The sequence below is a fragment of the Hippocampus bargibanti genome, linkage group LG07 (assembly GCF_051943395.1).
Source record: "Hippocampus bargibanti isolate YZ-2025 linkage group LG07, ASM5194339v1, whole genome shotgun sequence".
Taxonomy (NCBI): domain Eukaryota; kingdom Metazoa; phylum Chordata; class Actinopteri; order Syngnathiformes; family Syngnathidae; genus Hippocampus; species Hippocampus bargibanti.
In genome coordinates, this window is record NC_142740.1 from 5,366,717 (window position 1) to 5,379,745 (window position 13,029).

At 46.8% G+C, this 13,029-nt stretch overlaps 1 protein-coding gene across 1 annotated transcript; it reads left to right on the forward strand.

Moving 5' to 3' along the window:
* Positions 1–88: 88 nt before the first annotated feature.
* rsph4a (radial spoke head component 4A) lies at positions 89–12,421 on the forward strand. The gene is made up of 6 exons (XM_089000642.1): positions 89–323; positions 2,618–2,843; positions 2,912–3,202; positions 9,430–9,879; positions 10,973–11,114; positions 11,185–12,421. The coding sequence occupies exons 1-6, from the start codon at positions 235–237 to the stop codon at positions 11,535–11,537; spliced, it is 1,551 nt and encodes a 516-aa protein (XP_088856768.1). The 5' UTR covers positions 89–234; the 3' UTR covers positions 11,538–12,421.
* Positions 12,422–13,029: the final 608 nt, after the last annotated feature.

A 13,029-nucleotide genomic window follows, 5' to 3' on the forward strand; every position in this document is an offset into this window, starting at 1 on the left:
AGGTTCTTGGGACGTTATTACGTATTTGGATTTTTTTGCTGGCTGGGGGGGGGGGGGGGGTGTTGTGCTTTTGGTTTCCATGGCGACGACGACGGCTCCCTCGTTTGTTTTGACGCGAACGGCGACTGCCGCCGATTTATCTTGCCTGTCGACCTTTACGGGAGAACCACAGCGAGTTCGGTTGCCCGCAAGTGGGTCGAGCGACTTCCGAAGGTGAAGGGAAAAAAAGGCAACATGGACGGAACCCAGCAGGTCAGCCTGCAGGTGGCTGCCTCCTTCAAAGCCTTCCTGATGAAGAGCAGCACCAAAAGCAACCTCAACCTGTGAGTCCGAACCTCGACCACGCTAAGCACCTGATTTTTTTTTTCGGGCGTACGAAATGCCCAAAAACATTTTGTAGTACTGACGGGACAAAACGAAATTCTGGACGAATGCCGCCTGTGGGCTCATGAGCAGTGTGACGTCATTAATTTGCGACCATTAGCAAGTATGGCCCGATGGTTGCTATTAGCGCAACAAAAAATGTGAATTCCCAGAGGAATTTGACAACTTGAATGAACTTAACCCCTCCATTTTGTTGCCAAACATCACCTCGAACAAACTACAAGTAAAACCAAGTTAGCTCGGATTTACACACGAATCCCGACCGAAATGTTTTTGTTGTAATGCTAACGACGCAAAGTATCGTAATTTACGGTGTATATTAGCGATGTGTCGTTCGTGAACGAGCCGGTCTTAGAGCCGTATCTCTGAAGTGAACGAACAGAGCAGGCTCCCAAAAAGGAGCCGGAAATGGGAGCCGATATTTTTGTCCTCTATTCCGTGCCCTCAGGGGAGAATTAGAGACTGACGCAACAGTGAAGAGAAGGCGGGAGGGGTGTTGACAGGTGGACAAATGTTATCACATTATGCTGTTATTATTATTCCATTATTATATTTTTTTTACTAGTTGCTATGATAGCATTATTAATATGAAAAGCAAATTAGTGACAGCTGATCATCACACCAGAGTCACCACAGGGAAATCTAGTGGATGCTATCTGTGCACATACAGTATATATCAAGCCATATAAATAAATATATTTGATATAGCGTTTTTTTTAACACGAGTAATTTGTTTTTTCACATAATATTACATGATTTTTGGTAGTTAATTAATTTAAGCAACAAAAAAACTGAGGAGCCATTTAGGAGCCAAAAGAGCAGGATCTCTTTATTGAGCCGAGCCAAAAGAACCGGCTCTCTGAAAAGAGCCGGAATTCCCATCACTTGTGAAGAGTTCTGTGGGCTAGGAGGCAATGTGACGTCATTAATTTGCGACCATTAGCAAGTATGCCTTTTGCCCGATGAGTGCTATTAGCGCAAAAATGTGAATTTCCAGATGATTTTGACAACTTGAATGAACTTAATGAATGAACTTAACCCCTCCATTTTGTTGCCAAACATCTCCTTGAACAAATTAGTCATACTCAGAAAATAAAACCAAGTGGGCTCAGATTTACACACGAATCATGCTAACCACGCAATATACTGTATCATATTTTACGGTGTATAAGTTCCACCGAAAATTTGGAAAACTTTTCATTCATTTAAGATGCGCCACATCGTCCGATGCGCCTTATATAGTGATACCTCGGCTAACGAACGCTTTAGCTTACGAACTTTTTGCCTTACGAACATTACATTCGCAAGCATATAATTTTGGCAAACGAACTAGTTTTCGGCAAACGAACCAAACCACACGGAGCGCCACGGTGGCTGGCGGGCTAGTTTTCCACACCCACTTTCTTTGAGTGCAGATGTGGTTTGTTATTGAGTGGAGTACCTTTGCGATTATGGGACCGAAAAAGACCCCACCACAGGCGAGTGTTAAGCCAAAGACTGCACAAAAGAAAATGACGTTTGAGAAGAAGAAGGAGATCATCGGAAAACACGAACAAGGTGTGCGTTTGTGTGACTTAGCGTCCCAGAACCATGACGCTAACTCGACCATTGCTACCATCCATTGGCAACTACCATCACAAAGGTAAATAAAATAACTTTATTATACAGTGCAGTTTATTTCTTTAATTACAATCCCATAGCATGTGTATTATACATAAAATAAGGTACATTTTGTGTAGTTTTAAGGCTAATTTAGTAGAAAAAAAATATGTTTTATGGGGAACTGGGAAGGGATTATTCGCATTTTTAATGGTTTCTTATGGGAAATAATTTTTTGGTGGAAACTTTTCGCCTTACACACACTTTCTGGGGACCAATTAAGTTCGTAAGCTGAGGTATCACTGTATACGGAAAACGTTTCAAAATACAGGCAACATCCGACCGACCTACGGTCGTAAGTCAAAATGGTCGTAAGTTGAAATCCATTCAAAATGTTGAATATGATACGCAAACCCCTCGCAAACCCCTCCTCCTCTGGTGCCATCACACGGCCGATTGCTGTGCGTGTGTGTGACATGCTGGCTGGCTGGCCAAAGTTGTCGTACGCGTTGCCGGCCTGCTAGCGCGTTCAATTCAAATTTTAAAAATGGGGTCTGGAGGTGGTGGTTGTAAGTACGGGTGGTCGTAAGTTGAGCCGGTCGCAAGTCTGTTTGCCCCCCCCCCCGTTTGTCAGGTACGACCACCTTTCCCGCCTGCTGATGCGCGTGATCGAGGAGCGTCCTCACGACGTGGTGGACGTGATGGAGGACCTGAGCCACGACGTCAAGCTGCGTCTGTACGAGGACACCCAGAGCAGCTTGCAGGACCTCCAGCAGACCACCGCCGCCGAGGAACTGGCCGAGCAGCAGAAGGTCCTCTTCGTCAGGCCCGAGGACGCCCCCGAGCACGAATTTGAGCTCGTGCGTAAGCCCGTTCGCTCCCACCCGGCGGGGTCCTACTCGGGTCCGCCTGACGTTGTGCCCGTCAGGAATCGGCGCTGCCCAACGTGAGCGAGATCGCGCACTTCCTGGAGCAGGCCGGCGTGGGTTTGGGCCGCGAGGAGATGCAGAGGGTCTTCCTGGCCCTCAAGCAGCTGGTGGCGTCCTACACCATGCAGCGCTGCCGCCTGTGGGGCAAGATCTTGGGCACCGAGAGGAGCTACATCATCGCCGAGGCCGAGTTCGCCGAGGGCGAGGAGGAGGACGAGGACGAGGGGCCAGAGGAGGTGGCCGACGAGGAGGCCCGCGAGGTCGACCACCAGGAGAAAGCCGAGCTGGAGGTCAGACGCCAAATGGCCCGTTTTGTTGGCGCCGCCCAATCGTCTCCAAATATCACGTCGCCGTCCAATCGGACGTCAGGTTTGATTCCAAAGGAAAGGGCCAACATGGCCGACCGACACTTTGGTCGACTTTTGACATCATGTAAGGTCAATAGACAGAAAGCCAGCTAGCCGGCTAGTAGATAGCTAATAGGTAGCCAACAACACCGTATAACTGAAATCGAGAGAAAAGCTAGCTAGCTAGCTAATAGCCAGTTCATAGATGGATAGCTAGATAGCTAGCTAGATTGTAAGCTACCTAGATAGCTATATAGCTAATAGATAGCTAGCTAGATAGCTAGTTAGCGAATAATGATAATAATAATCAGATTTATAAGCGCCTTTCAAAACTCTCAAGGTCACTTTACAGTCATAGGATGAAGTTTTTCTGTGGGTGAGCAGCGGCAGCCACACGCGCATGCGTTCACTCAAGGCGGAAGTCAATAGACAGAAAGCCAGCTAGCCGGCTAGTAGATAGCTAATAGGTAGCCAACAACACCGTATAACTGAAATCGAGAGAAAAGCTAGCTAGCTAGCTAATAGCCAGTTCATAGATGGATAGCTAGATAGCTAGCTAGATTGTAAGCTACCTAGATAGCTATATAGCTAATAGATAGCTAGCTAGATAGCTAGTTAGCGAATAATGATAATAATAATCAGATTTATAAGCGCCTTTCAAAACTCTCAAGGTCACTTTACAGTCATAGGATGAAGTTTTTCTGTGAGTGAGCAGCGGCAGCCACACGCGCATGCGTTCACTCAACGCGGAAGTCAATAGACAGAAAGACAGCTAGCCGGCTAGTAGATAGCTAATAGGTAGCCAACAACACCGTATAACTGAAATCGAGAGAAAAGCTAGCTAGCTAGCTAATAGCCAGTTCATAGATGGATAGCTAGATAGCTAGCTAGATTGTAAGCTACCTAGATAGCTATATAGCTAATAGATAGCTAGCTAGATAGCTAGTTAGCGAATAATGATAATAATAATCAGATTTATAAGCGCCTTTCAAAACTCTCAAGGTCACTTTACAGTCATAGGATGAAGTTTTTCTGTGGGTGAGCAGCGGTAGCCACACGCGCATGCGTTCACTCAACGCGGAAGTCAATAGACAGAAAGCCAGCTAGCCGGCTAGTAGATAGCTAATAGATAGCCAACAACACCGTATAACTGAAATCGAGAGAAAAGCTAGCTAGCTAGCTAATAGCCAGTTCATAGATGGATAGCTAGATAGCTAGCTAGATTGTAAGCTACCTAGATAGCTATATAGCTAATAGATAGCTAGCTAGATAGCTAGTTAGCGAATAATGATAATAATAATCAGATTTATAAGCGCCTTTCAAAACTCTCAAGGTCACTTTACAGTCATAGGATGAAGTTTTTCTGTGGGTGAGCAGCGGCAGCCACACGCGCATGCGTTCACTCAACGCGGAAGTCAATAGACAGAAAGCCAGCTAGCCGGCTCGTAGATAGCTAATAGGTAGCCAACAACACCGTATAACTGAAATCGAGAGAAAAGCTAGCTAGCTAGCTAATAGCCAGTTCATAGATGGATAGCTAGATAGCTAGCTAGATTGTAAGCTACCTAGATAGCTATATAGCTAATAGATAGCTAGCTAGATAGCTAGTTAGCGAATAATGATAATAATAATCAGATTTATAAGCGCCTTTCAAAACTCTCAAGGTCACTTTACAGTCATAGGATGAAGTTTTTCTGTGGGTGAGCAGCGGCAGCCACACGCGCATGCGTTCACTCAACGCGGAAATTCCTCTGGTGCCATCACACGGCCGATTGCTGTGCGTGTGTGTGACATGCTGGCTGGCTGGCCAAAGTTGTCGTACGCGTTGCCGGCCTGCTAGCGCGTTCAATTCAAATTTTAAAAATGGGGTCTGGAGGTGGTGGTTGTAAGTACGGGTGGTCGTAAGTTGAGCCGGTCGCAAGTCTGTTTGCCCCCCCCCCCGTTTGTCAGGTACGACCACCTTTCCCGCCTGCTGATGCGCGTGATCGAGGAGCGTCCTCACGACGTGGTGGACGTGATGGAGGACCTGAGCCACGACGTCAAGCTGCGTCTGTACGAGGACACCCAGAGCAGCTTGCAGGACCTCCAGCAGACCACCGCCGCCGAGGAACTGGCCGAGCAGCAGAAGGTCCTCTTCGTCAGGCCCGAGGACGCCCCCGAGCACGAATTTGAGCTCGTGCGTAAGCCCGTTCGCTCCCACCCGGCGGGGTCCTACTCGGGTCCGCCTGACGTTGTGCCCGTCAGGAATCGGCGCTGCCCAACGTGAGCGAGATCGCGCACTTCCTGGAGCAGGCCGGCGTGGGTTTGGGCCGCGAGGAGATGCAGAGGGTCTTCCTGGCCCTCAAGCAGCTGGTGGCGTCCTACACCATGCAGCGCTGCCGCCTGTGGGGCAAGATCTTGGGCACCGAGAGGAGCTACATCATCGCCGAGGCCGAGTTCGCCGAGGGCGAGGAGGAGGACGAGGACGAGGGGCCAGAGGAGGTGGCCGACGAGGAGGCCCGCGAGGTCGACCACCAGGAGAAAGCCGAGCTGGAGGTCAGACGCCAAATGGCCCGTTTTGTTGGCGCCGCCCAATCGTCTCCAAATATCACGTCGCCGTCCAATCGGACGTCAGGTTTGATTCCAAAGGAAAGGGCCAACATGGCCGACCGACACTTTGGTCGACTTTTGACATCATGTAAGGTCAATAGACAGAAAGCCAGCTAGCCGGCTAGTAGATAGCTAATAGGTAGCCAACAACACCGTATAACTGAAATCGAGAGAAAAGCTAGCTAGCTAGCTAATAGCCAGTTCATAGATGGATAGCTAGATAGCTAGCTAGATTGTAAGCTACCTAGATAGCTATATAGCTAATAGATAGCTAGCTAGATAGCTAGTTAGCGAATAATGATAATAATAATCAGATTTATAAGCGCCTTTCAAAACTCTCAAGGTCACTTTACAGTCATAGGATGAAGTTTTTCTGTGGGTGAGCAGCGGCAGCCACACGCGCATGCGTTCACTCAAGGCGGAAGTCAATAGACAGAAAGCCAGCTAGCCGGCTAGTAGATAGCTAATAGGTAGCCAACAACACCGTATAACTGAAATCGAGAGAAAAGCTAGCTAGCTAGCTAATAGCCAGTTCATAGATGGATAGCTAGATAGCTAGCTAGATTGTAAGCTACCTAGATAGCTATATAGCTAATAGATAGCTAGCTAGATAGCTAGTTAGCGAATAATGATAATAATAATCAGATTTATAAGCGCCTTTCAAAACTCTCAAGGTCACTTTACAGTCATAGGATGAAGTTTTTCTGTGAGTGAGCAGCGGCAGCCACACGCGCATGCGTTCACTCAACGCGGAAGTCAATAGACAGAAAGACAGCTAGCCGGCTAGTAGATAGCTAATAGGTAGCCAACAACACCGTATAACTGAAATCGAGAGAAAAGCTAGCTAGCTAGCTAATAGCCAGTTCATAGATGGATAGCTAGATAGCTAGCTAGATTGTAAGCTACCTAGATAGCTATATAGCTAATAGATAGCTAGCTAGATAGCTAGTTAGCGAATAATGATAATAATAATCAGATTTATAAGCGCCTTTCAAAACTCTCAAGGTCACTTTACAGTCATAGGATGAAGTTTTTCTGTGGGTGAGCAGCGGTAGCCACACGCGCATGCGTTCACTCAACGCGGAAGTCAATAGACAGAAAGCCAGCTAGCCGGCTAGTAGATAGCTAATAGATAGCCAACAACACCGTATAACTGAAATCGAGAGAAAAGCTAGCTAGCTAGCTAATAGCCAGTTCATAGATGGATAGCTAGATAGCTAGCTAGATTGTAAGCTACCTAGATAGCTATATAGCTAATAGATAGCTAGCTAGATAGCTAGTTAGCGAATAATGATAATAATAATCAGATTTATAAGCGCCTTTCAAAACTCTCAAGGTCACTTTACAGTCATAGGATGAAGTTTTTCTGTGGGTGAGCAGCGGCAGCCACACGCGCATGCGTTCACTCAACGCGGAAGTCAATAGACAGAAAGCCAGCTAGCCGGCTCGTAGATAGCTAATAGGTAGCCAACAACACCGTATAACTGAAATCGAGAGAAAAGCTAGCTAGCTAGCTAATAGCCAGTTCATAGATGGATAGCTAGATAGCTAGCTAGATTGTAAGCTACCTAGATAGCTATATAGCTAATAGATAGCTAGCTAGATAGCTAGTTAGCGAATAATGATAATAATAATCAGATTTATAAGCGCCTTTCAAAACTCTCAAGGTCACTTTACAGTCATAGGATGAAGTTTTTCTGTGGGTGAGCAGCGGCAGCCACACGCGCATGCGTTCACTCAACGCGGAAGTCAATAGACAGAAAGACAGCTAGCCGGCTAGTAGATAGCTAATAGGTAGCCAACAACACCGTATAACTGAAATCGAGAGAAAAGCTAGCTAGCTAGCTAATAGCCAGTTCATAGATGGATAGCTAGATAGCTAGCTAGATTGTAAGCTACCTAGATAGCTATATAGCTAATAGATAGCTAGCTAGATAGCTAGTTAGCGAATAATGATAATAATAATCAGATTTATAAGTGCCTTTCAAAACTCTCAAGGTCACTTTACAGTCATAGGATGAAGTTTTTCTGTGGGTGAGCAGCGGCAGCCACACGCGCATGCGTTCACTCAACGCGGAAGTCAATAGACAGAAATCCAGCTAGCCGGCTAGTAGATAGCTAATAGGTAGCCAACAACACCGTATAACTGAAATCGAGAGAAAAGCTAGCTAGCTAGCTAATAGCCAGTTCATAGATGGATAGCTAGATAGCTAGCTAGATTGTAAGCTACCTAGATAGCTATATAGCTAATAGATAGCTAGCTAGATAGCTAGTTAGCGAATAATGATAATAATAATCAGATTTATAAGCGCCTTTCAAAACTCTCAAGGTCACTTTACAGTCATAGGATGAAGTTTTTCTGTGGGTGAGCAGCGGTAGCCACACGCGCATGCGTTCACTCAACGCGGAAGTCAATAGACAGAAAGCCAGCTAGCCGGCTAGTAGATAGCTAATAGGTAGCCAACAACACCGTATAACTGAAATCGAGAGAAAAGCTAGCTAGCTAGCTAATAGCCAGTTCATAGATGGATAGCTAGATAGCTAGCTAGATTGTAAGCTACCTAGATAGCTATATAGCTAATAGATAGCTAGCTAGATAGCTAGTTAGCGAATAATGATAATAATAATCAGATTTATAAGCGCCTTTCAAAACTCTCAAGGTCACTTTACAGTCATAGGATGAAGTTTTTCTGTGGGTGAGCAGCGGCAGCCACACGCGCATGCGTTCACTCAACGCGGAAGTCAATAGACAGAAAGCCAGCTAGCCGGCTAGTAGATAGCTAATAGGTAGCCAACAACACCGTATAACTGAAATCGAGAGAAAAGCTAGCTAGCTAGCTAATAGCCAGTTCATAGATGGATAGCTAGATAGCTAGCTAGATTGTAAGCTACCTAGATAGCTATATAGCTAATAGATAGCTAGCTAGATAGCTAGTTAGCGAATAATGATAATAATAATCAGATTTATAAGCGCCTTTCAAAACTCTCAAGGTCACTTTACAGTCATAGGATGAAGTTTTTCTGTGGATGAGCAGCGGCAGCCACACGCGCATGCGTTCACTCAACCCGGAAGTCAATAGACAGAAAACCAGCTAGCCGGCTAGTAGATAGCTAATAGATAGCCAACAACCGGAATAACTCAAATAGAGAGAAAAGCTAGCTAGCTAGCCAACAGCCAGCTTATAGATAGATAGCTAGATAGCAAGCCACCTGGATAGCTATATAGCTAATATATAGCTAGCTAGCTAATAATAATAATAATAATAATAATAATAATAATAATAATAATAATAATAATAATAATAATGCATTTCATTTCTAAGCGCCTTTCAAAACTCTCAAGGTCACTTTACAGTCACAGGATGAAGTTTTTCTGTGGGTGAGCAGTGGCAGTCATTCAAATTGATCTGGGTTTGATTGTTGTGATCATTTGGTATCAGGCAATTACGATCAGGGAAATGCTCAGAACCGCCCACAAAGCTTTGTCTTCCATCCATAATCCATATCCCACATCAGGGGTTCCCCAGGGCTCTGTTTCGGAACCCTTTTGAGTTTCAGCAAATGCTATTTGGTGTGGTCAGATGGATCCGCTGCCCCAGTCGACCTACAAGGCTCCCCCCGTGGTCCCCAAGGAGGCCAAAGGAACCGGCGTCAACAAGTTTGTCTACTTTGTGTGCAACGAGGCGGGCCTGCCGTGGAGCAAGCTGCCGTCGGTCACGCCGGCCCAGATCACGGTGGCCCGGCAGATCCGCAAGTTCTTCACGGGGCGTCTGGACGCCCCCATCGTCAGCTACCCGCCCTTCCCGGGCAACGAGGCCAACTACCTGCGGGCGCAGATCGCCCGCATCTCGGCCGGCACGCAGATCAGCCCGCAGGGTTTTTACCAGGCCATCGAGGAGGAAGGCGCTGAGGAGGAGGGATCCTCAGAAGACGGCATCGAGGAGAACCCCGAATACGAGGGCGTCCCCGTTGGGGAGCTGGTGGACTCCTTGTCCTCTTGGGTTCATCACACGCAGCACATCCTGCAGCAGGTAAGCAAGCAATCTGCGTCTCGACAGCTCTTACACTGAGATTTGGGACTTGGGATTCGGGATTACAGACTAGAGACTGGAGACTTGAGACTTGAGACGTCAGACTTGAGACGTCAAACTTGAGACATCAGACATCACACTTCAGACTTGAGACTTGAGACTTGAGACTTGAGACGTGAGACTTCAGACGTGAGACTTGAGACTTCAGACTTCAGACTTCAGACTTGAGACTGTGGACTTGGAACCTGAGACTTGAGACCTGAGACCTGTGACTTGAGATGTCAGACTTGAGCTTAAAGACTTTAGACTTGAGACTCCGGACTCTGGACTCTGGACTCCGGACTTTGGACCTGAGACTTGAGACGTGACACTTGAGACCTGAGACTTGGGACTTGAGATGTCAGACTTGAGACTTCAGACTTGAGCTTAGAGACTTGAGACTCGGGACTCCGGACTTGGGACTTGGGACTTGAGACTTGAGACTTGAGACTTGAGACTTGAGACGTGAGACTTCAGACTTCAGACTTGAGACTTCAGACTTCAGACTTGAGACGTGAGACTTCAGACTTCAGACTTGAGACTTCAGACTTCAGACTTCAGACTTGAGACTTGAGACTTGAGACTTCAGACTTCAGACTGTGGACTTGGAACCTGAGACTTGAGACCTGAGACCTGTGACTTGAGATGTCAGACTTGAGCTTAAAGACTTTAGACTTTAGACTTGAGACTCCGGACTCTGGACTCTGGACTCCGGACTTTGGACCTGAGACTTGAGACGTGACACTTGAGACCTGAGACTTGGGACTTGAGATGTCAGACTTGAGACTTCAGACTTGAGCTTAGAGACTTGAGACTCGGGACTCCGGACTTGGGACTTCAGACTTGAGACCTGAGACCTGTGACTTGAGACTTGAGACTTGAGACTTGCGACTTGAGACTTAAGACTTCAGACTCCAGATTTGAGACTTGCTCTGTCGGAAATTCTTAGCTCACAGCGCACAAGCGTAGTCCTTGTCGACTATTCAAAAAACCAATTGGGGGTCCTCTTCATTCTAAAACCTCAAACTGAGCCTCGTCCTCCGTGGGTTTTCAGGGTCGCTGCACCTGGGTCAACTTGGCCGTGAAAACGGAAGACGAGTCCAACGACGAGGAGGCCGAAGAGATCGAGGAGGAACCCGACGAACCCGAGCCCGAGGTGGGACCGCCGCTGCTCACGCCGCTCTCCCAGGACGCAGGTCAGCCGACTCCGCTTGCCCCCGTTCGACCGCCGCCGCCGCCGATCCTCACCTTGGCCTCTCCCGGCAGAAATCTTTGAGACGGTGCCGTGGAGCTCCAGCCTGTCGTCCACGCTCACCTCGCAGCACGCCATCGCCATCATGCGCTCCAACTGCTGGCCCGGGGCCTGCGCCTACGCTTACGCCAAGAAGTTTGAGAACATCTACGTGGGCTGGGGCTTAAAGTACCCGGGCGACGGTTACAGTCCGCTCCTGCCGCCCCCGCCCCAGAGCGAGTACCCCAGCGCCCCCGAGATCACCGAGGACGTGGACCCCACCGTGGAGGAGGAGCAGGCTCTGCAGGACGCCCTGGACGAGAAGCAGGCGGCCGAGGAGGCCGAGGAGGGAGACTCGGACGAGGAACAAGATGAGGACGACGACTGAGACTGAATCCACCCCGACGCCGGCGCTAACAGCAACCTCCGAACTCTAAAGGACAACCGACACCATTTTTTTCTTTCCTAACTGACAGCAGAAAAACGTTTTATAGCATCTAAAATAGCCAAAACACGCAGGCTGATATTTTTTGTCAAATGCAAAACACCAATCAAAATGATTTAAAGTGTCCCAAAAGTGCCACAAAATGAGCTCAGAAATGGCGAGATTCAGAAAGTCCCGCCCCCTTGTTCGTGACGTCACGTCAGGAAACTCCTTCACAAACTGCCTTGCTCCAGAATCAAAACAATGGCTTCAGATTGGCTTTCTTGTTACTCATCCAGTTATGAATATGATTCAAATACAGGTAACATCCGACTTACGACCGAGTTCCGTTCCGACCAAACGGTCGTAAGTCAAAATGGTCGTAAGTCGAAATCCATTCAGAATGTTGAATAGAGACTCGCAAACTCCCCCTCTTCAAATGTTAAAAATAGGGTCTGGAGGTCGTAAGTATGGGTGGTCGTAAGTCGAGCCGGTCGTAAGTCGGATGTTACATGTAGTTCTGAAGAGGAAAGCATAAATGTTTGCAATCGAGTCAAGAAGTCCTTCCGTATCAATTGGAGCCGTCTGGACTCCAATGTAGCGCCCAGAAAATGCACAAGATGGCGCCCAAGCTCTGTTGCAAATGGGCTGATTTGTCCGCTGGGAATTTGTGTCAACTTACACCTTCTTTATGCACATTACCGCCATTAGCTACGACATACAACGATTCACCATGGCGCTATTTATGTCGTTTTCCTTCTAATTTCGCCATCAACACTGTGTTTTCAGACGAAAAAAAAGTACCCAAAATGCATTGTGTGTCGCTTTCTCGGTCAGGGGCGTTCCCTCCGTGATGTCACTAAGGGTATTGTCATCAACTCGAAAACTTCATGAATATTCAGTGCGAGTCTTAAAAGGTAAAATATAGCTATATGCGGTGGAATCGTCGTCAAATGCGCTCAGTCGAAGTCATTTGAAGTCATTTTAGAAATTATGGACGCAACTTGTCCGGAGGTGTCGGTTGTCCTTTAAAGACTCCATTTTATTCAATTCAACGACATTTTTCACTGTCAGACAGTGCAAGTGGTCTCGCGAAAGTCTTAAACATCTGCAACAATGCAAAAAAAACTGATGTATTTCTTTTCTACTTCTTTCTTTCCTTTCCTCTTCCTTTCATAACTTTGCTGCTGTGAAATATAAATGTCTCCACTGCGAGACGAATAAAGGTACATCCAATGCAATCCAATCCAACAAATAAAGTATTCCAAATATAAAATATTAATATGACATTCATTGTTTGAAATGTCCATGTCAAATATACTTTGTGATAAAATCTGCAATTTCTCCAATGTGAGACGAATAAAGGTTTATCTCAAATTGCATCAATACAACATTGATTACCTCAAATAGCTCAATAAAGTTTGGGAAATACAATATGAAGGAGAAATGTTCTAGA

What these genes read in the sequence shown, in the direction of transcription:
- rsph4a (XM_089000642.1), top strand. Translation starts at nt 235, where the DNA reads ATGGACGGAACCCAGCAGGTCAGCCTGCAGGTGGCTGCCTCCTTCAAA. An exon ending in AGGAGAAAGCCGAGCTGGAG is followed by an intron (nt 3,203 to 9,429) that starts GTCAGACGCCAA and finishes TGGTGTGGTCAG; the next exon opens with ATGGATCCGCTGCCCCAGTC. An exon ending in CGCAGCACATCCTGCAGCAG is followed by an intron (nt 9,880 to 10,972) that starts GTAAGCAAGCAA and finishes GTGGGTTTTCAG; the next exon opens with GGTCGCTGCACCTGGGTCAA.